Below are 21,967 nucleotides of genomic sequence, written 5' to 3'. Positions count from 1 at the left end.
AGAGAAGGACTTCAGCGCAAGGAGGGGCGGGACCACAAGAAGGGGGCGGGGCTGGGGAGGGGGGGTACGAGTGTTTGTGTTGGAAAATCCAACTGCGCCACGGGGCGGAGCGGCCCCCCCAGCCCCGGCCTGGGAGAGGGGGGGCCCGCTCGACCCTCGGGAGACCTTGGGGACCCTAAACACCTGGGACCCCCCGGAACCAGGTAACGGGGAGCTGCGAGGGCGTCTGGAAAGAGGGAAACCGTCTCTGTACGAGGTGGGCGGGACGTGAGAGTCGCGGGAGGGTTAGAGCTTGGGATGGACGTTTGAGTCTCTGAAAAGGCTCTGGGAAGACCACCGGGACGCAGGACATCCGGGTTCCCCTGAAAAGAGTGAGGCGGGTGGGGGAAGAACTGGGAGGCGGATATCTTGGGTTCCAGATGTCAAGACGAGCCAGAAAGGATTTCCAGTCTCCCCTTGGGCTGGGATTTCCCCTTCCTGACACTAGGGTGGGGCGCGGCAGTCGTAATTGAAGGGCTAAACTAAAGGGCAGAGTTTGCAGTCAGGTCAATGCGATGGCCTATTGAGGTCAGATGTGGCCCTCCAGTCCTGTGACCATTTCGAGTCTCCCTCCAGTTCTTCTGTGGGGTATATAGTCGCGGCCCTCACCTTCCTACCAGGAACCCGGAGAGCCCCAGCGGTAGCCTTCCCCCCACTCCGCTGAACCTCCTTTCACACTCCCCTACCCCCCCCCCCCCCCGCCGCCCCGCGTCCTGCCCCTACTCTGCGGTCTTCGGTTCCCTAGCCCTCTCCCGGCTCGGGCCCATCTCAGTGCCGAACCTTTGCAGCATAGCCACGAGATGGCGAGGACGAGACACAGAAGTCCAGAACTGAAGGGCATGCAGGTGGGGGATGTGACCCTGAAAGCACTGAAGCCCCCCGCCTCGGCCTTAGGGAAAGATGGGCTGAGACTTCCTGTCATCTAGGACCCCTCACAGGAAATTACGGGTGGGAGAGCACTGGGCTTAGGGTGGGGAGGGGGCGGGGGACTCTGTTTCAGCCTGGTTGAAACTGATTTAGTGGGGTGGGGAGGGGTACGCGGATTGGTTATTAAGCAAGGCCATTCGCTTTCCTGTCTGCTGTGGCGTGTGGCTGTGTCTTGGGGTGGGGGCTGAAGAGAGCAGGGAGATTGTGAGGAAAGTCGAGGGCAGAACGTCTAGTTCCCGGGCACGGAGAACCCTGGGAAGAAAGAAGGGAAGCTGCCAGATGCGGCGCGGCAGAAATGGACTAGGTGGTTTAAGGGAGGGAGGCGGAACCCTAGTCACAGATCTTAATTCGGCTCCCAGTCCCTTCCCGAGATTGCTTGCCCTGTTGCCAGAGTAACTGGAGAGCGAGACTCTGCAGTCAGATTCCCGAACTCTCTCTGCCCAATCCGCTGCAGCGGACGTGGTTGACGTCACGGCTCTAGAAGCCAATGGGGAGCGGGCATTATGGAACGACCGGAAGAGGGAGAGGGGGAAAAGGTGGTGGAAGGGAGGAGGTAGCTGCTCAGGATCTGCACGTGCACTCCCACACGCTCGCGCCCACCCCTCCCTCCGCCGCACGCGCCCGAACACCCCCTTGCGCCTGCGCGGGAGTCGGGCACTCCCCCTCCTACTGGTTTTGAGTGTTTGCAAAGTGGTCCATGGTGCTCTCTTCAGTTCCTTCTGACCCAGACGTTTGAGTCGGCCTGCACTCTTTTGCCGGGTCTCCACTGTTAATGCCCATCTTCGCATCGGAGGGCCAGCTACCTGTTTCCCACTACCCCTCCCCACCAGCTGGCGCCCCACACTCCCAGGTGGGCTGGGCGGAGCTGTGGTTTCCGGCCCCACATGCTGGGTCGCTGCCTTCCCGGGCTCTGGCTTTGGTTGCCTCCCCAAAAGAAAAGGAACATGTACAGCGCCCCTTCCAGAGGCTTTGCCTCCCCGGGCCAGCTGTTGTTGGCGAGGGAGGGCGCTGCGGGAAACCCCGTACGACCCAGGTGACGCTTCTCAAGCCGTCACGCCCATTCTTCGCGTGAATACCTGCTCTTTGATGTGCCCCAAACCCCTTCCAATCCCTAACGTTTCCTCTTCACCCTCCCTAGTGTTCTTTGCACCTCTCTTGGCCCCTTTCGAACTGTCTGTCCCCGTATCCACTCGTCCTTTTCTGCTTCCCAGGGTTATATAACTCTTCCTCTCGCCGTGTCCTGATTTCAACTCCACTGACTCCGCCCTGGAACTGTACGGGAGGGGAGGGAGAGTTAGGGACCCAGACAGATTCCGACCGGCTGGGGCACAGGGGATCCCGCAGATAGGAGACGGAGCCCCGTGGGACCAGGCGCTTCGTCCCCCGCCTCCCGCCCCCACCAGAGATCTCGCCCTGGAGTGAGAAGGCACAGTATCCGAGGGGCGTGTCGTGACTCGCGTCAGAAATGTGGGTTGGGAGGTCAGGGCTGGAGGCGGAGAAGAGGAGGCAAGCGAGAAGCCCAAATCCCTAGGATTGGAGTCGTATTGGGGCCAAAAGAGATAAGGGCAGAACGCCTGGGTTCTTAGTCGGCTTTTCGGGTTCCCAGAATTCCTAAAGCTTTTTCCCAGGAAGCTTAGTCAGCGCCACCCCACCACCCCCATAGGGGTCAAAGGTCTGTGTTAGAGGTGGCCTAGGATGATGTCACCAGTGCACGTGCCCCGGGATGGTTGCCAGGCAATGAGGCCTCTTCCCCCTTCCATACCCTCCCACCTCTAACCTGAATCCAATCCCGGTCCCATGCCATCTCTTTCCCCTCTCCTTTCCCCTGGCCTTAGCATTCTGCAGGTGGGAAACCCTGGCATGGAGTTTTATGAGGGGGAGGGGCACGGGTGTGGTGTAGTTGAAAGACTTTGCCCCTAGGCTGGACTGAGAGAATCTTGGGTCACTTTCCCCTAGATTGACACCAGAGAGTTTCCTCTCCGGGTCCCTCCCTCCTTGAAAGAGCTTCCTACTAGCCTTTATACTTTTCCACCTGCTGCATGGCCCAGATTCCTATTGCCCCCTTCCCTGTCTAGAGTTGAAGTGGGAGTGGTTGCAAGACATCTGCTCCTAGGAGAAGAGTTGTATGTGTGGGGATACACACCAGCTCATCTCTGACGTCCCCTTAACTGATGGCTCAATCCACTCCCCAAACTGAGAAAGGGTCAAAAATAGGTTTTTATTCTGTGTAAGGCAGATGGATCAGTTTTGAGGCATCCCACTTGGAGAAGAGGGACTTAGTTTAACTAACTATGGCTGCCCTTCTCTGTTAAGTCCTGGGTTTGGTGGTGGTATTGGAAAAAAATAAGTATTTGTTTCCATGTGCCTTAGAGTTTGGACTCTTAGGACAGACCTGGATTCTAATCCCAATTCTTAGTGGCCATTGAGATTTGGAAAGGTCACAACCTACCAGAGCCCCAAATTCTTAATCTAGGAAATTTAAATATTAATACCCATCTCCCAGGCAGATGGGAGGGAAAAGATAATTTATACAAAGCACTTAGCACAGTGCCTGGCTCCAAATGAACATTGAATGAATGCTTGTTATGAAATACTTATTATTAAATAGTGTTGTTATTTTTATTATATTTGGTGGGCCTTCTCTAAACTAGCCATGACCTTAGGAGTTAGTTAGGGAGGAGTGGAGAGTTTGTGTAATCGTGTGTGTTTGTGTTTTTTTTTTTTTATGTGTGTGTGTGTGTGTGATGGGGTGGGGTGCTGGGCTGGGGATTTGCTTTGCCTGTTCTGTGCACTTTATTTGATGAGGGCTTTAGTAAGACATGTATTCTTTCTTTAGTATTATAATTTTTTTCCCCTTTCGGAGAAGAAATAGCTAAGACTATTCCTTTGACTGTGAAAATAAAATAATCGTGCTGTGGTTGGTGATTTTGAAGCAAGACCCCAATCTCCCCCCACCCCCCATGTTGTTATCTGGAGCTTTTCATTTTGCAAGGGGACTCCACAGTTTCCCTAGCAGGGACTGGGCTAGGCTGAGGGGTGTGTAAAAGGTTGGGGTGGGTGGGTGGAGAGAGACTTGTGCTGGGGGCTGGGGGTGCTGGTAGTTAAAGGAAGAGACCGGAAGGGAGGAGGAGGGAGCCTGCTGGTGGGGAGGGAGGGAGGGGAGGAGGTGGAGGAGGAGGAGGAGGAGGAGGAGGAGGAGGAGGAGGGAGGGAGGGGGTTGGGGAGAGCCTGCTACAGTTCTTTGTTTGACTCCGGGACTCAGGGACGGGGAGGAGGAGGGAGGGAGGCAGAGGCTGCAAGCGCCGGGGCAGGCCCAGGAGGCAGAGGAGGGACCGTCTCCCCCGCCCCCCCAGCCCCCACTCCCCTCCCTGCTGCTTCCCCCCTCCCTACCCGGACTCTGGGGGCACCGCCGGGGGACAGACACCCAGCAGGTAACCCTGGCCAGGATCGTCCTCCCCCCTCTGATTTTCCTCCACACCCTCCTGGATGACCCCTTTCCCCCTTCCGTCTCCCCGATTTCCTCGGCCTTCTTTCCCTAGCCCTCCGGTTCCATCTCCCCCACTTGGGCTTGTCGCCTGCTGGCCACACCACCCTCGGTCTCGGTCTCGTGCAGCCTGACTCCCTTCCTCCTGCTCCGCCTGTGCTCCCCAGGTCTGCCCGAGGCACCTTTCCGGGCTCTATCTTGCTGTTTCTCTGGGCTCTTCCCTTCAGACCTGTTCCCTGGGGCCCTGGGGGAGGAGGTAGTCCTGTCCTTTTCTTCCCCCCCCCCCCAGTTATCTGCCCCCCCCGCCCCCTTTCTCTTTCTAAATGTCTCTAGGGGTAGGGAGAGAACCGGAATTTGGGGGGCCCTATGGAGGGGCAGGGGCTGTGTGTTGCTGGGAAAAGGGGAGGTGAGTGTGTTTGGGGTGGAGAAGAGGAGCCGTTAGAGACCAAGATGCCTCTGTGTTGTCCCTTTAAATGGCCCTCACATTTCTGGGGACGTGTGTGTGTGTGTGTGTGTGTGTGTGTGTGGGGGGGGGTGGTGGTGTCTAGGCGCCTGTCTGGGGGGCAGGGCCCTTGGTTTGTCCACACAATCCGGGGTGGTAATGATTTAAAGGGACAGCCTTGGTGTGGCCGCTGCCACCCTGTGCCGGCAGGAGGGGGAGCCTGTAGGGCCTGTCTGGGGAGGCTTGGCTGGTGAACAGGGCATTTGAGGCTGTCTGTTGCAGGGCCTGCCAGGTCTGGGAAGGTGCTGTGCTGGAAGGTACAAGGAGAGGTGACAGCCTGCCTGGGGGGTGCTTAGTCAGGACCCCACTTTTGGATCCCTGTGTTCCTTGGCCAAGAATCCTTGAGTCTAAACTATGGAATCTGTTGGCCATCAGGTAGGGGACACCAGCAGGTCTACAGGTCAGCAGCCTGGCCTGGGTACTTTGGAGCTGGCCCTTCAGCTCCCCTTTTGTTGTTTGGTTCTGTGCACAAGAAAGCCCCAGCCCCTCCTCCAGATCCCCCTTCCTGTTCACATGCCCCCCCCCCCCCACCCACCCCAGCTGTTGGACAGATGAATTACAGCCTCCAGCTTGAGGCCAGGGCTGGTGAGGGATTAGAGCTCTGGGGTTGGCCCTTTAAATGGTTTTGGCCCCTCCCCCACTCTGGTGTCCAGATGCCCCTTACACACCCATCTGATTACCTTGGCTGCCCCTCACTCCTCATCTCAGTCTGTCCTCCTCACTTCCCTCTCTAGGCTAGACCCATATGCCCCCTCCCCACTATACAACCACATGTACAAAGGCTGTCAACTGTACACATACACTCCCTAGTCCTGTATTCTGAGTCTCACTGTTCTGGAGGGTTCTAGCTTCAAGCTCCCTTTTCCAACAGAAGGACCTTACTTGCCTTGTTTTCCCAGCCTGCAGCTGACCACTGCCCTGGCTGAATGAGGGGCCTTGCTTGGGTCAGAAATAACACTTCCCTGGGGGCAGTGTCATCAGCAGCCATGGAGACTTGCAGCACATTGCATCATGGAGGCTGGGGGCCAGAGGCCTGAGTCTCTAGGGCAGGGGGAAGGATGGAGGCTGGAAGACCAGGGAATGGAGAGACTAGACTGGGAGTCCAACCAAATGTCTGGGTCTGTAGGGACTGAAAACTGAAGAGGGGAACAGAACACATAAGCCCCTGAGGAGTGAGTCTGAGTTGAGGGTTAACTGAGTTCTGACCCCTGGATGGACACCTGGTTCCTGGCCTTGGTTTTAGGTTAAAATACCTACTTCTTTTTTTCTGAGGGTTAGAAGGGAAGGGATGGGCCTCTGTCACCTTCTTGGGCCACACAGAGGAAGGAGGTGATGGGGAAACAGGATATGTCCTTGGGGGTAGGATGGAGGGGGGCTTGCAGCAGAGGCCACTTCCAGGCTCAGGCCCAGAGTCATAGCTCTTACAGAGGAGGAAGGCTTCTCCCTGTTGGGCCCGTTCATCTAGTCTGGCTACCTGTGCTGCTCGCCAAGACCTGCCTGCACCTGCCTAGGGGAAGGGGAGGGGGCAGAGTCCAGAGGGTGGGGTTGACTGTTTGGTGTCTTGATAAGGAGAGTGGAACCTTTGGGAGGAAGAAGGTCTGCATGCCTTGGGTCCAGAACTGAGTCTGGCCTTGGTACTGCTGTCAGGGGCAGATGAAACTACTCTGAGGCTAGAGAGTCAGCAGGGGGGTCCAGTCAGCTGGTGCCCATTGTAGACTTACGTTCCATAGCATGCCTCCTTATCATCTGGTCAGGATGCCTCCTCAAGGGGAAGGTTGAGGATCACTTTGGGGATGGCTTTTTCTGGTTGCCATGGAAACCAGTTCTTCCATCTCATCTGACCACTAGAGCCAGGTTTCTCCTCAGTGAGGGGGGATAGGGAGCACAGAGAAACCTTCCAGTCTGGGAGACCCCCACTTCTAAATGACTTTTTTTCTTTTAGGTTTCCCCCAGGCACCATGCCAGCCCCATAACACTACCCACTCCACTGTGGTCTGCTGCACCCCACTGCTGGGGCACTGTTCTAATGAGACAGGGCACACCAAACTCCATCTGGTAAGTCCATTCCCTTGAGTGCACCCCAAGTCCAGCCCTGCACCCCATGTTTAAAAATTATCTGGATCATGCCAACTCCTCAGAATGGTCCAGTCCAACTCTGAGCTTCCCCCTACCTTGTAGTGCTTGAGTGGTTCAGCCCTCCTGGTTTATGAAGCTCCCCTTGTCTCCTATGAATGGTTCAACCCTGCACTTCACCAACCTCTCTACTACCACCAAAAAAATCTTCTACCCCATGCCAACTCAGCAACTCTGTTGTTGATTGAATTAAGCTAGGATGTGCAAGTTGAAAGTAGATGTCAGATACCATGGAAGAATTCTTCGGAGGGAGAGGGCTTTACTCCTGTAAGAGTTGTTGATAACTTGGCTTATGAAGGATGTTAGAAATTGAAGTGGAGAGATATTGGAGATCATTGCCCCAACACTATTGTCATGGCGATCTTAGCATCTCATCTTTCCTTCCAAATCCCTTTCTGTCCCATGCATTTGCTCCCCACACCCAAAGTCCTAATCCTCATTTTGTTTCCCTCCTTCCTTCTCCCAGTTCTGTCTGAGGCTCGGCTACATTCCCTTTTCCTTTATAGGAGAAAGAGATCTTGTCTAAGCCAGGGACTTAAGTTTCATGAGTGTGTGTTGCTCTTCCCCATTACTCACTGAGTTTCTTGAGTGGGACTGTTTTCTTTTATGTATCTCTCACTGTTTAGTATGATGGTTTGCACATTGGGGTGCCTCTGTGGATTTGTGTTGAATGAATGTGTTAACTGAATGAGCTTCATTGCCAAGAAACCTACGGCTTTTGAGATCTGCTGCACATCCTCCTACCCAAACCTTCTCTGGAGCACATGAGACATTTTGGATGATAACAGAGGGTGAAGCTGAGAGGGAGGTTGGCCCAGACATGGCCTGTGAGGATAAGACCAAGAGAGAAGGAATAAGTCAGAGGCAGCATAGAAGAGTGGCAAGAATGTTGCTCTGGAAAGCAGCTGTCCCAGTCACTTGCAGAATGACCTTGGTCAAGTTACCTAACTTCTTTGAGCTTCAATTTCCTCATATACAAAATGGGATAATCAGAGTGCTTCCAATAGTAAGTTTTGGGGAAGAGTTTAAAAAAAGTATGTAAAATGCTTAACAGTGCCTGGCATCTAATAAGTAGTCAATGAATGCCGCAATTATTGTCATAATGGGAGCTTCAGGGAGCTGTGAGGATAAGCAAGGATGTTAAGAAATGGGACAGAACTTGATTGAAAGCAGACAGACCCCCAAGTAATTGACTCACAGAAGGATCGCTGATTCTGCAAGACGTCAGGATTCAGGGGAGTGAAGCTCGGAGTCAGTAGGGTAAGCCTGCTCCAGTGTTTCCCTGACTCTGTTCAGGAACATGAAGGCAAGCACAGAAGGGCATGTGCAGAGACACACGTGATCACCCGAGTGATGCAGAGGCAGACCCAGACAAAAGACCGAGACAGGAGCCAGGCAGACACACAGACAGAGACAGCCCTGCGGAGTCATGTAGACAGGGATAATGACAGGAACGCGTCAGACACAGGCACCGAGGAGACAAGATGAGCAGATATGCAGGTGCACGCGGAGACAGACACCGGGACTCACTGCCGACCTTGTCAGACAGATTGGTGAACACAGCGCCCAGTCAGAAGCAGACACAAGGCCCGCAGTGACACATAGCGGGCCGGGGCCAGCAGTGTCACTCCTTGATGGGAGGCGGGGAGGGGCCGGCGGGGGAAGGCTGGGGAAGGGAATCCCGGGCGGGCGGTCTGCCCGGGTGGCTGAGTCACAGCGTAGCCTCCGCTGGCGGCCCTCCCCAACGCCTCCCCCTCTCCCAGGTAGGAAGCGAGTCTCTAACTCCTCGCTTCCACCAGGTAGAATAGACCGGGAGCGGGATGCAGCGGGGTCCTGGACCAACCCCACCTTGGGCTCCTGCAGTCTGCTATCTGCTCGGTAAAAACCCCATTTGCAGGGTCTAGTCCTTGGCGGTACTGAGTCTGCATGGGCACGGCAGGCCTCTGACCATGCGTCCCGTGCGGCTCGGGCGCGGAGGGGATCCTCCACCTTAAGCCCAGAGAGAGTTAAGTGGGTGTGATTGATGGAGTGGTTCTCTCTTGGGGCTCTACCAGGAGGGGGTCGGTCAAAGTCCCGGAGTCCAGAGCCCGGATGGAGGGGGAGGAGCTGGGCTTTGCCGGGAGTGCCCGGATGGAGAGGGCGTGGTCTCTGCAGGAGTGGAATTAACCCCTTCAGAGCTGCTGACTCTGGGGATTGTGGGCCGGGTTGGGAGAGGCTGGAATGTCTGTCTCCGAAGTGTCGCCCTCCCAACCTGGCTCTGGCCATGCGCGTCTACCTCTTGTCTGTCTTCAAGGAGTCTGTGGGTGTCTTGTCTTTGCGCCTGTCAGTGGTTGTCCTCTCCCTTTGGTTAGTATGGACACTGGGAGTCGGGGAGGGCTGTTCCTACTCCGAAGCGAAAGTGGAGGTGAGAGTGTACTGCGACCCGACCTCCGGGGAACAGGTGTGAATGCGGCGGCGGGGCTGCCCTACGCGGGGAGGGGTTGTCATGAGAGAGACTAGAGGGGAAATTCCACCGGACCGGTGGTGAGCAGTGTGTGGGCTGAGGAGTTGTGTCTGTCTCTGACTGTGTGTCTGTGTGAGTTCGGGGAGGCGGGGGCTGAGTCAGTGGGAACTGGGGAAGAAGGTTTTCTGGGTGACTCACGCTCTGCCACCCCAAGCCTGAATCAGACCCTGAGGGAGGGCTGTGGGGGAGGGGTGGGTGGGAGTTAGGTTTCTGGGTCCTGGGTGGGAACCAGGATCCGAGGTGGCTGGCAAAGTGAATGTGACTAGTATATAGGAAGTTTTGTCCTTAAGTGTGTGCTCTATAGTCCCAGATGCCTGCGTAAGGGTTTGTGAATAAAGGTTGACGATCAGGGGCTGGAGGGACAGAACTCGCTAGTTTAGGGAAAGCTGAGTCAGTTCCCCGTGGGAAAGGGGAAGTGGCAGAGGGGAAGTGTCATCATCGCAGAAGGGGAAGCTTCATTTCCTGGTAACTGGTAGCGCCCTGGGCACCACTTCCCTAGCAGAGATCTGCTTCTGGTATCTTGTGTCCCAGGTCCCCATTTTCCCACGTCTGCTCCATGGGTCCCTGCAGGACTTGGGTGAGGGCAGCCAGCTTGGGCTCTGCTCGGCCACAGTGAAGTGTTTACTTGTTCCAGGACTTGGTTGCCTCTGGAGTGGAGAATTCTGACAAACTCCGAGGGTCCTTGGGGCGCAGGCACTCACCAGGGTTGGCCGCAGTGTGGCGCACCCTGACAGAGTGCTTCCCTGCAAACAGTCGACCTTGCCCCTGCGGGAGGGAGGGCTGTTTTCACCAGAAACCCTTCTGCCCTTGTGGGCTTGGTGGAAATTTCCCCACAGCTCAGACTTTAACGTGAAGGCGAACTTTCCAGCCGCCCCCAGCCCCTCGCCACATTCTCTCCCCCAGCTTCCTGCTCGGCTCTGGCTCCAGCTGGAGCGCTAGCCCCGCCCCCGCCGCTTTGTACTCGACTCTCAGCTCTCACAGCTCTTTGTACTCTAGACTCTCAATGGACCGATCCTGGGAGCACAGCCGGCTTCCTACCTGGGAGAATGCGGGGTAGGCGCGGGGACTTAGTTCCTGGGTTCAGAGAGCAAGAAGGAAGAGCTGAGGCTAAAGGGAAGGTACCCAGGAGAGGGGAGTGCTGTGTCTACTTTGGGTCACGCCAGCACCGAGGGGGGGGGGCGCGTGAGGGAGGAAGTAAAACGGGTTCTGGGTTCTTTAAGGGAGTAGGCGGTGAGAGTGGGACAAGGGTGATGTCACTGCTCGTCGGGCCCCGCCTCATCCCTCCCGAAGGACACCCCCTCCTCAGTACACTTACACACACCGCTTCCGCTGCGCAAGTAGCCACGTCACGGGCAACCCCCGAAATCCCCCCTCCCTCGGGGGGTGGGGGCCACGTGGGCTGTGGGGAACCGCGTGGCCCCGGCGGGGAAAGGGCATACAGGATACGGGAGCCACGCGAGAGGGGCCACTCGGGACCACGGTGCGCAACTTCTCAGAAGTTGGTGTTAAAGCGGTGTGTGTGTGGGGGGGTGTCTGGCTTGGGGGGTCGGTTGGTATTGAAGACCCAGAGAGCCAGGGGAAGTGGAGGAGCCAAAGGAATTGGTATGAGGTTGGAGACTTGACTGTTGTTTGGGACTGTGTCAGGCCTTGGGAGTGGAGCGCTCTTAGCGGCACGGATGGGTTTGGGTGTCTTAGTTGGCACGGCTGGCTAGCCCTAAGCAGTTCAAAGAGGGGCTGAGGGTGGTTGGCTCAGTCACTAGGTGAGGCAAAATGAGAATGGGAAGAGATGTCTTTGCGTTCTGGATCCGTCTGCACCCCATCAGTCCTGCGGTGGCAGAGACCACGAATAGTTCCGTGGGTGCGTGAGACTCGCCGGTAATGCCATGCCTGCCCAAGCGTGCGACTCACCGTCCTCACCCGTGCCTGTTGTGCTTAGCCCACCTGCTTGTAGCTATTGCCTTACTACCCCGGGTATCACATCCGAGATGGGACCCTTGGTGGGAGCCGCGGGGTCACATCGGGGTCACCCCAGGCCGATCCTGTCTGACCGGCTCCTCCGCCCCTCCTCCCCAGGCGCTGCCTGCCGGGCTAACCTTGCTCCCATTGGTTCTAGCCGGGCTGTTACTGAGGCGGAGACACGGGTGATGATTGGCTTTCCGGGGAGAGAGGAAGTCCTGTGATTGGCCAGATCTCTGAAGCTCGCCGACGCGTAAGAGGACGCTCCCACCGAGGCCGGGTAAGCAGCAGCAACGTTGCGGGTTTGTGGGTCAGCAGGCATGTCCCTGGAGCTGAAACCTAGTAGGTAGTACAACCACACAGTCGCCCCACAGTTGGCTCCCTGTCACTCCGAACTTATACTGACACTACTTTTCAGGACTTCAGGGACCCTTAGGCCCTGTAGATCTCTCCTCAGACTTCCTGCACAAAAAAGCAGACCTGGAGGTGCTACAGGCATTCCAACCAAACCCCTGGGCCCTGTGTGCTGGCCAGCTCACTGCACTCTTTTTGCCTCTTTCTGTAGAATTGGCTGTGAAAGGCTAGGGGCTGCCATCTGGGTACAGTGGGCACTCTTGTCAGAGCGGCTGGAGCCGGACCATCCTCCCAGCTTCCCAGAGAGCTGGGGCAGGGGGCCGTGCCCGATCTCCAGGGCTCCTGGGGCCACTGCTGACCTGGTAAGGGAAAAACTGGGCCTGGGTTGGCTGGGTGTACACTGGCAGCTCTGCTTTTGCCTCCAGTAAGAACACAATCTTATCCCCTACTTAGGCTGGATGCATCGGGCAGTGGACCCTCCAGGGGCCCGCACTGCACGGGAAGCCTTTGCCCTTGGGGGCCTGAGCTGTGCTGGGGCCTGGAGCTCCTGCCCGCCCCATCCCCCTCCTCGAGGCGCATGGCTGCCTGGAGGCAGGTAAGCACTTGAACTGTGTCTTCCAGCACTCTTCTTTCTATCTTCTCTACCCCTCAATCTCTGAACCATTCTGTATGGTTTCTATCATTTCATGGGCCTCAGTACTATTTTCAGTGCTCTTATTCCTTCTTGTGGTATATAACATAACCCTTCTCTTTCCAGATGCTCAGCCAGCATCGGGCAACCCCCACTCCCTGCTCCCCTACCCACTTCGCATGGCAGTAGCTCTGGACATCCCAACAAACCATACTATGCTCCAGGGTGAGTGGGGGATTCAAAAGTTCTGAAATGGGAAGTAACTGGGGCCTTGAAATATTTCCCTGAAGCCTAACCTTTCTGAATCCCTTCTATTCTTTAGGACACCCACCTCAAGACCCCTCCATGGAAAGCTGGAATCCTTGCATGGATGTGTGCAGGCATTGCTGCGGGAGCCAGCCCAGCCAGGACTGTGGGAACAGCTTGGGCAGCTGTACGAGTCAGAACATGACAGTGAGGAGGCTATACGCTGCTACCACAGCGCCCTTCGATATGGAGGAAGCTTCTCTGAGCTGGGGCCCCGCATTGGGCGACTACAGCAGGTGGGATGAAGCAGGACGTAGCTGGCTAAGAATGTGCCTTCTGTCTCAGTGCCCCCACCTTATGCCTTCTTCTGCCCTTTGACCCCTCAGGCTCAGCTCTGGAACTTTCATGCTGGCTCCTGCCAGCACAGAGCCAAGATCCTTCCTCCTCTGGAGCAAGTGTGGAACTTGCTGCACCTTGAGGTGAGGATGGGGATATAACATAACATATAACATAAGTGGTTAGGGAAGAGGGCTGGGCTAGACCTGCACCCATGCCATTGTCTCTCTTCATTTTGTCCTCAGCACAAGCGGAACTATGGAGCCAAGCGAGGGGGTCCCCCCGTGAAGCGAGCTGCCGAACCCCCAGTGGTGCAGCCTATTCCTCCTGCAGCACTTTCAGGCCCCTCAGGGGAGGAGGGCCTCAGCCCTGGAGGCAAGCGCAGGAGAGGCTGCAGTTCTGAACAGGTATGGTTGTAGGTAGGCCAGCAGGCAGAGAGTACACAGGTCTGGAACAAGGAGTAAGATTCTCACACACTCTTTTCTTCTAGACTGGCCTTCCCCCAGGGCTGCCACTGCCTCCACCACCATTACCACCACCACCACCACCACCCCCCTTGCCTGGCCTGGCTACGAGCCCTCCATTTCAGCTGACCAAGCCAGGGCTATGGAGTACCTTGCATGGAGATACCTGGGGCCCCGACCGCAAGAGTTCAGCACCCCCAGAGCGCCAGGTGAGCCCAGGTTTCTTGCTTGAGGCCTTTTACCTATAAGTTCAGTACCTTCTATACTTATCCTGCATCCTTATGTATCTCCCATAGGAACAGCGGCACTCGCTGCCTCACCCATATCCATACCCAGCTCCAGCCTACACTGCGCACCCCCCCAGCCACCGGCTGGTCCCAGCCACACCCCCAGGCCCCAGCCCCCGCCCCCCAGGAGCAGAGAGCCATGGCTGCCTGCCTGCCACCCGTCCCCCCGGAAGTGACCTTAGAGAGAGCAGAGTTCAGAGGTCGCGGATGGACTCCAGCGTTTCACCAGCAGCAACTACCGCCTGCGTGCCTTACGCCCCTTCCCGGCCCCCTGGCCTCCCTAGTACCACCAGCAGCAGCAGTAGCAGCAGCAGCAGCAACACCGGTCTTCGGGGTGTGGAGCCCAGCCCAGGCATTGTGAGTGATCACCTGTGGTGGAAGATGGGGTGAAGCTTTTATGAGGTGGCCAGAGCATCACTCTGACCACTCCATTCTATATTACAGCCTGGTGCTGACCATTACCAAACTCCTGCGCTGGAGGTCTCCCCTCACCAGGGTCGCCTAGGGTCCTCGGCACACAACAGTCGAAAACCGTTCTTGGCAGCTCCTGCTGCCACTCCCCACCTGTCCCTGCCACCTGGGCCCTCCTCTTCCCCTCCACCCCCCTGTCCCCGCCTCTTACGCCCACCCCCACCCCCTGCCTGGCTGAAGGGCCAGGCTTGCCGGACAGCCCGAGAGGATGGAGAGATCTTAGAAGAGCTCTTCTTTGGGGCTGAGGGGCCCCCTCGCCCTCCCCCACTTCCCCACCGAGAGGGCTTCTTGGGGCCTCCAGCCCCCCGCTTTTCTGTGGGCACTCAGGATTCTCACACCCCTCCCACTCCCTCAACCACCAGCAGTAGCAGCAGCAGCAGCAACAATGGCAGCCACAGCAGCACCCCTACTGGGCCTGTGCCCTTCCCCCCACCTTATCTGGCCAGAAATATGGACTCCCTTCCCCGGCCACCCAGCCCAACATTAAGCCCCCAGGACCCACCTATTGCACCCCTGACTCTTGCCCTGCCGCCAACCCCTCCCTCCTCCTGCCACCAAAATACCTCAGGAAGCTTCAGGCGCTCGGAGAGCCCCCGGCCCAGGGTCTCCTTCCCAAAGACCCCCGAGGTGGGGCCAGGGCCACCCCCAGGCCCCCTGAGTAAAGCCCCCCAGCCTGTGCCTCCTGGGGTTGGGGAGCTGCCTGCAAGAGGCCCACGACTCTTTGATTTTCCCCCAACCCCGCTGGAGGACCAGTTTGAGGAGCCAGCTGAGTTCAAGATTCTACCCGATGGGCTGGCTAACATCATGAAGATGCTGGATGAATCAATTAGAAAGGAGGAGGAGCAGCAGCAGCAGGAGGCAGGCGTGGTCCTCCCATCCCCGCTGAAGGAACCCTTTGCATCTCTGCAGCCTCCATTCCCCAGCGACACAGTCCCAACCACCACTGCTGCCACAGCTGCTGGCACCACCACCACTACCACCACCACCACCACCACCACCACCACCCAGGAAGAGGAGAAGAAGCCACCACCAGCCCTGCCACCACCACCGCCCCTAGCCAAGTTCCCTCCACCTACCCAGCCACAACCGCCACAGCCCCCACCACCCCCACCAGCCAACCCAGCCAGCTTGCTCAAATCCTTGGCTTCTGTGCTGGAGGGACAAAAGTACTGTTATCGGGGGCCTGGAACAGCTGTTTCCACCCGACCTGGGCCCTTGCCCACCACTCAGTATTCCCCTGGTCCCCCATCAGGTGCTACTGCCCCGCCACCCACCTCAGTGGTCCCTAGCGCCCAGGGCTCCCCACAGCCCTCTGCTTCCTCGTCATCTCAGTTCTCTACCTCAGGCGGGCCCTGGGCCCGGGAACGCAGGGCTGGTGAAGAGCCAGCTCCCGGCCCGGTGACCCCTGCCCAGCCGCCCCCACCCCTGCCACTGCCCCCTGCTCGCTCTGAGTCTGAGGTGCTAGAAGAGATCAGTCGGGCTTGTGAGACCCTTGTGGAGCGGGTGGGCCGGAGTGCCATCAACCCAGTGGACACAGCAGACCCAGTGGACAGTGGAACTGAGCAACTGATGCCTTCTGCACAGACCAAGGAGGAAAGTGGTGGGGTGGTGGCTGTGGTTGCAACAGGACCAGGCAGTGGCAAGCGGCGGCAGAAAGAACACCAGAAGGAGCACCAGAAGGAGCATCGTAGGCACAGGAGAGCCTGTAAGGACAGTGTGGGTCGGCGGCCCCGTGAGGGCAGGGCCAAAGCCAAGACCAAGACCCCCAAAGAAAAGAGCCGCCGGGTGCTAGGGAACCTGGACCTGCAGAGCGAGGAGATCCAGGGTCGGGAGAAGGCCCGTCCTGATCTTGGTGGGTCATCCAAGGCCAAGCCACCCACAGCTCCTGTCCCTCCGCCAACTCCTGCTCCCTCTGCCCAGCCCACACCCCCGTCAGCCTCTGTCCCTGGAAAGAAGACTCGAGAGGAAGCTCCAGGGCCCCCAGGTGTCAGTCGTGCTGACATGCTGAAGTTGCGCTCACTTAGTGAGGGGCCCCCCAAGGAGCTGAAGATCCGGCTCATCAAGGTAGAAAGTGGTGACAAGGAGACCTTCATAGCCTCTGAGGTAGAAGAGCGGCGATTGCGCATGGCAGACCTCACCATTAGCCACTGTGCTGCTGATGTCGTGCGTGCCAGCAAGTGAGTTGGGTGCTCTTAACCCCAAGGCTGCAAACATGGCCAGGGATAGACTCCTCCCAATATTACCCTGATGTTTCTGTTTTCCTCCCACAGGAATGCCAAGGTAAAAGGGAAGTTTCGAGAGTCCTACCTTTCCCCTGCCCAGTCTGTGAAACCGAAGATCAACACTGAGGAGAAGCTGCCCCGGGAAAAACTTAACCCTCCTACACCCAGCATCTATGTATGTGAGCCATCTGTCCTCTTGGACAGTGTTAGGGTGGTTGGGGAGCTCAGAGCCTAGGGACAGGGCTCTGACTCCAGCTGTTCCTGGTCATCTCTCAGCTGGAGAGCAAACGGGATGCCTTCTCACCAGTGCTGCTGCAGTTTTGTACAGACCCCCGAAATCCCATCACAGTGATCCGGGGCCTGGCAGGCTCCCTGCGGCTCAGTGAGTATGGGGGTGTGCAGAAAGTATGGGGAAGACTACAAGGATCTGGGGTGTGGGGAACCCTTTGAAAATCCCCATAACTTGGAGAGTCAGGACAATGAATATAGAGTTTGCCTACTCAGTCACATGGAGACTATATTTGAATAGTGCTGAGTGATGTGTCAGCCAACTTCAGGCTTTTCTCCTGTTTTATCTGTCCCCAGCAGTGACCAAGTGGGATGGGGATGTATCTCAAGGTCTATGTAGAATCACTTATGATTTTTTTTTCATGATTGAGAATGAGAGCTGGGGATATAGCTAAATGATAAGAGCACTTGCCCAGCACTGACTCCCCCTCCCCTGTTTAAAAAAAAAAAAAAAAGATTGTAGACAACCCAGAGAGACCAGTGGTTTGGGATTTTCTTTTTCAACCTTTCATTGTGAAAAATGTGAAACATGGAAATACAGAGGTCAATCCGTTATACCCATACCCTTATCCCCACTGAGTTATTTGAAACACATACCAGACTTTCATTTGACTAAATGTTTAATTGGACACAATGATAATTTAAGCTGCTGTTCACTGAGTACCTACTATGTGCCAAGTGCTGTGCACATGTCACATCCAGAGCTGAGGACTCTGGTTGAGGGGCTAAGGACCTGGAGCAGCTGTGGGAGGATTGGGGTTGGTGAGGATCCAGAGAGAGGCTAGCCCTGTCAGCCTCCTTTGGGACTTGGGTTCTTGTCCATTCCTTTGGACTGAATTCTGCCAAACCTGTGTCCACCCTGTCAGAGACTTGGGTGGTAGGAAGGGAAAGGGTGAGTTGGGTCTTCAGTCCCTGTCTTTTGCCTCTGCCTGCCCACTCCCTGCTCTGCCCTTCCTTGCAGACTTAGGCCTCTTCTCCACCAAGACGCTGGTGGAGGCTAGTGGCGAGCACACCGTGGAAGTGCGCACACAAGTGCAGCAGCCCTCAGATGAGAACTGGGACCTGACCGGCACACGACAGATCTGGCCCTGTGAGAGCTCTCGTTCCCACACCACCATTGCCAAGTATGCACAGTACCAGGCCTCCTCCTTCCAGGAGTCATTACAGGTGATGGGGGAACATGGGTAGAAGGAGGTGTGCTGGGATCAGAGGCTGCAGTGGGAGGGATCCAGAAAGGTCACTGATCCAGGAATGCCTGCCCCTCTGGCTGAGCAGGAAGAGAAGGAGAGTGAGGATGAGGAGTCAGAAGAGCCAGACAGCACCACAGGAACCCCTCCTAGGTAAGGAAGGCATTGTTGTGTCTCCTCCCTGAATGGCTCCTGTTCCCTGTGCTCTCCACCAACCTATGCTCTTGCTCCAGCAGCAGTGCACCAGACCCGAAGAACCATCACATCATCAAATTTGGCACGAATATCGATCTATCTGATGCCAAACGGTCAGTGGGGTTGAGGCAGCAAAGCTGGGGCAGGAGTGCTGCTGGGCAAGCAGTGTGGAGGGTACCCTCTCATTTGGGTTGCTCCTTCGCCCTGCAGGTGGAAGCCCCAGCTGCAGGAGCTGCTGAAGCTGCCCGCCTTCATGCGGGTAACATCCACAGGCAACATGCTCAGCCACGTGGGCCACACCATCCTGGGCATGAATACAGTACAGCTGTACATGAAAGTCCCGGGCAGTCGAACTCCAGGTGCGCTTCTCAGTGCTCACTGTGTTCAAGTGTACCAGAGGAGGGAGTAGCGGCGGCCCTCAGTCAGCCAATAAAGGCAAAGGGCGGGGTTGCGCGGAGCATGGGCTGCTGTCAGGCCAATCATGCTGTTCTCTGTCTCCCTCTGCAGGCCACCAAGAGAACAACAATTTCTGCTCAGTCAACATTAACATTGGTCCTGGTGACTGCGAATGGTTCGCAGTGCACGAGCACTACTGGGAGACCATAAGCGCCTTCTGTGACCGGTGTGCACTGCCCCCTCTCTAGTCACCCTACTGCTTTCCGTTTTTGGGTCCCTAAGGACCTGACCCTTTGTCTGCCCACATTGCAGGCATGGCGTGGACTACTTAACGGGTTCCTGGTGGCCAATTCTGGATGACCTCTACGCTTCCAATATCCCTGTGTACCGCTTTGTGCAGCGCCCTGGAGACCTTGTGTGGATTAATGCAGGGACTGTGCACTGGGTGCAGGCCACCGGCTGGTGCAACAACATTGCCTGGAATGTGGGGCCCCTCACCGGTGAGAGGGTGGGGCCCGTGGAGTGTGAGCTCTGTTGGGAAGGAGTGGGCATGGAGGGTGGCCCATCTGCCAGGGAAGGGGCTCAGGCCTAGGTGGCTGGGGGATGTTTGAGAATATGTGGTGACTCCCTCTGACCTGCAGCCTATCAGTACCAGCTGGCCCTGGAACGATATGAGTGGAACGAGGTGAAGAACGTCAAATCCATTGTGCCCATGATTCATGTGTCCTGGAATGTGGCGCGCACTGTCAAAATCAGCGACCCCGACTTGTTCAAGATGATCAAGTGAGGGCCCTGTTTGGGGTGGGAGCCCACCTCCACCTGATCTAGTCCCTGACTTTGTTCTTGGTATCTGACATTACTCTACTCTTTATCTGTTTCTCTGTCCATGCCTACCATGTGTCTACAGTGTTACTGTGTTGGGGAGACTGGCAAAGTTCCTGGTCTCAGGACTTTCATTTTCTAAGTAGATAAAACAGGCAAAACTATTTGAAACTTCTTTCCTTTCTTTTCTTTCTTTCTTTCTTTCTTTCCTTTTCTTTTCTTTCTTTTCTTTTTGTGGAGCTGGGGATTGAGGCCCTGGAGCAGGTTAGGTTAGGCAAACATTCTACCACTGAGGTACATCCCCTGGCCTTTGAAATTTAAACTGTCAGATGCTTAGGACAGGGGAGGTGACCCAGCCATGGAGAGGGAAGACTCCCCACGGGAAGTCTATGGGGCTGTCTGAGCTCTTAACCCATCTGCCCCTGCTGCAGCCTGGCCTCAACATTTCCTCCCGGCCCCTCCCAAGGTTCTGCCTCCTGCAATCCATGAAGCACTGTCAGGTGCAACGTGAGAGCCTGGTGCGAGCAGGGAAGAAGATAGCTTACCAGGGCCGAGTCAAGGACGAGCCCGCCTACTACTGCAACGAGTGCGATGTGAGTGAAGCGTTCTTCCTCTCATTTGCCCCTGAGGAGGTGTCCACTGTGGCCAGCCCTCTTTGTGACTGCCAGTTTGTCCCGACCAGGTGGAGGTATTCAACATCCTGTTCGTGACGAGTGAGAACGGCAGCCGCAACACGTACCTGGTGCACTGCGAGGGCTGTGCGCGCCGCCGCAGCGCGGGCCTACAGGGCGTTGTGGTGCTGGAGCAGTACCGCACTGAGGAGCTGGCTCAGGCCTACGACGCCTTCACGCTGGTGAGCGCGGGCGCGGATGAGGGGCTGAGGAGGAGACTTAGGCAGGTGGCCTGAGGACCCGCTCAGCGTCAACCGCTGAGCCCCCGCCCGCTTTTCTCTCCGCAGGCCCCCGCCAGCTCGTCGCGATGAAGCCGGATGCCCCGCTCGCCCGCCCGCCCCTCTGTAGGGCGCCGCGGGGCCACCAGCACATGCCTGGGCTGGACCTAGGTCCCGCCTTTGGCCGGGAAGGGGGTTGGGCCCAGCCCTTCCACCCTATTGGCAGCTCCCCTCACTTAATTTATTAAGAAAAAAAATTTTTTTTAAACAAATATGAAGAAAAAAGGAAAAAAAAATGGGAGACGGGGGAGGGGGCTGGCAGCCCCTTGTCCACCAGCGCCTCCCCTCACCGACTTTGGCCTTTCTAGCAACAGACACAAGGACCAGGCTCCGGCGGCGGCGGGGGTCACATACGGGTTCCCTCACGCCTGCCAGTCGCCCGCCCGCCCGCTGATGCACGCGGCTCGTGTATGTACATAAACGTTAAGGCAGCCGAGGTTTTTAATGAGATTCTTTCTATGGGCTTTACCCCTCCCCCAGAACCTCCTTTTTTTTTTTTTTTTTTTTTTTTTTTACTTCCAATGCTAGCTGTGACCCCCTGTACATGTCTGTTTATTCACTTGGTTATGATTTGTATTTTTTTTGTTTGTTTTTGGTTTTTAATTTATAACAGTCCCACTCACCTCTATTTATTCATTTTTGGGAAAACCCAACCTCCCGCTACCCCCAAGCCATCCCACCCGCCCCTCTGGGGACTGCCCGCCCCTGGGCTCTCCCCCCACCCCAATGTGTGTCCTCCGGGCTCGGCCCGTCGGTCTCCGCCCGCCCGCCCGTCCGTCCGTGGCTCCAGCCGGGCTCTCATGGTGCTCAAACCAGCTCCCCTCCCCTACGTCCTGCACTTTCTCGGACCAGTCCCCCACTCCCGACCTGACCCCAACCCCGCCTGAGGGTGAGCGACTCCTGTACTGTAGGGGAAGAAGTGGGAACTGAAATGGTATTTTGTAAAAAAATAAATAAATAAATAAATAAATAAATAAAAAATTTAAAAGTTTTAAAGAAAGAACTATGAGGAAAAGGAACCCTGTCCTCCCCAGCCCCGGCCAACTTTTAAAACAAGACCTTCACCTTCACCCCCCCTTTTCTTTTTAAGTGTGAAACAGCCCAAGCCCAGGACCTCACTGGGGCTGGGACACCCCAGGACGAGCTTCTCTGGGGCTCTGTTTTTGTTTTCTTGTTTTTTTTCCCTCCCCGCTGGGGCTGTGGTGGGGTGGGGGGTTTACAGTCCCGCCCCCTCGCACTGCACTGTCTCTCTGCCCCAGGGGCAGAGGGGTCTTCCCAACCCTATTCCTATTTTCGGTGATTTTTTTGTGTGAGATTATTAATATTAAAAATAAAAGAAGAAAGAAAATCCTGTTTTGATAACGTGCTGGTGATAGCAGGGGAGAGTACCGGGAGGAGGGCCGCAAGAAAGTGATTGATGGGGAGGAACTGCACAGGCCCTGACAAGGGCGAACCCCTCCCGGAGGCGCCTGAGGAATGTCCAGAGCTCTGGACCGCTCCTTGGGATGGGGGTGCCTAATCCTAGAGCCGCATTCCAGGATAAGGGGGGGTGGGGTGGGGAGAGGATGGGTCGGG

At 56.6% G+C, this 21,967-nt stretch overlaps 1 protein-coding gene across 8 annotated transcripts; it reads left to right on the top strand.

The window, feature by feature from the left end:
• The first annotated feature begins 117 nt into the window (after positions 1-117).
• Positions 118-21,867, top strand: Kdm6b (lysine demethylase 6B). 8 transcript variants are annotated; one of them, XM_026390503.2, is made up of 24 exons: positions 118-203; positions 6,895-7,007; positions 11,702-11,824; positions 12,110-12,260; positions 12,352-12,493; positions 12,656-12,754; positions 12,852-13,071; positions 13,162-13,254; positions 13,357-13,518; positions 13,602-13,784; positions 13,872-14,219; positions 14,307-16,510; positions 16,604-16,730; positions 16,832-16,937; positions 17,805-18,010; positions 18,119-18,183; positions 18,267-18,338; positions 18,436-18,584; positions 18,733-18,847; positions 18,934-19,121; positions 19,263-19,404; positions 19,910-20,036; positions 20,126-20,296; positions 20,402-21,867. In XM_026390503.2, exons 5-24 carry the CDS (start codon positions 12,357-12,359, stop codon positions 20,423-20,425), a joined length of 4,938 nt encoding a protein of 1,645 aa, XP_026246288.1. In that variant the 5' UTR covers positions 118-203; positions 6,895-7,007; positions 11,702-11,824; positions 12,110-12,260; positions 12,352-12,356; the 3' UTR covers positions 20,426-21,867. The 8 variants fall into 8 exon arrangements, with proteins under 8 accessions (XP_026246288.1, XP_077656740.1, XP_077656738.1 ...); XM_077800614.1 differs by lacking the exon at positions 118-203 and adding an exon at positions 4,378-4,397; XM_077800612.1 differs by lacking the exon at positions 118-203 and having other exon boundaries at positions 5,581-7,007.
• Positions 21,868-21,967: the final 100 nt, after the last annotated feature.

Source organism: Urocitellus parryii, chromosome 7 (genome assembly GCF_045843805.1).
Source record: "Urocitellus parryii isolate mUroPar1 chromosome 7, mUroPar1.hap1, whole genome shotgun sequence".
In the NCBI taxonomy this organism is placed as follows: domain Eukaryota; kingdom Metazoa; phylum Chordata; class Mammalia; order Rodentia; family Sciuridae; genus Urocitellus; species Urocitellus parryii.
The sequence above is the reverse complement of the archived record's forward strand: the minus strand, read 5'-3'. Positions and strand labels throughout refer to the sequence as shown.

What these genes read in the sequence shown, in the direction of transcription:
- Kdm6b (XM_026390503.2), top strand. Translation starts at nt 12,357, where the DNA reads ATGCATCGGGCAGTGGACCCTCCAGGGGCCCGCACTGCACGGGAAGCC. An exon ending in CCTTCCAGGAGTCATTACAG is followed by an intron (nt 18,011 to 18,118) that starts GTGATGGGGGAA and finishes CTGGCTGAGCAG; the next exon opens with GAAGAGAAGGAGAGTGAGGA. An exon ending in CCCGGGCAGTCGAACTCCAG is followed by an intron (nt 18,585 to 18,732) that starts GTGCGCTTCTCA and finishes CTCCCTCTGCAG; the next exon opens with GCCACCAAGAGAACAACAAT.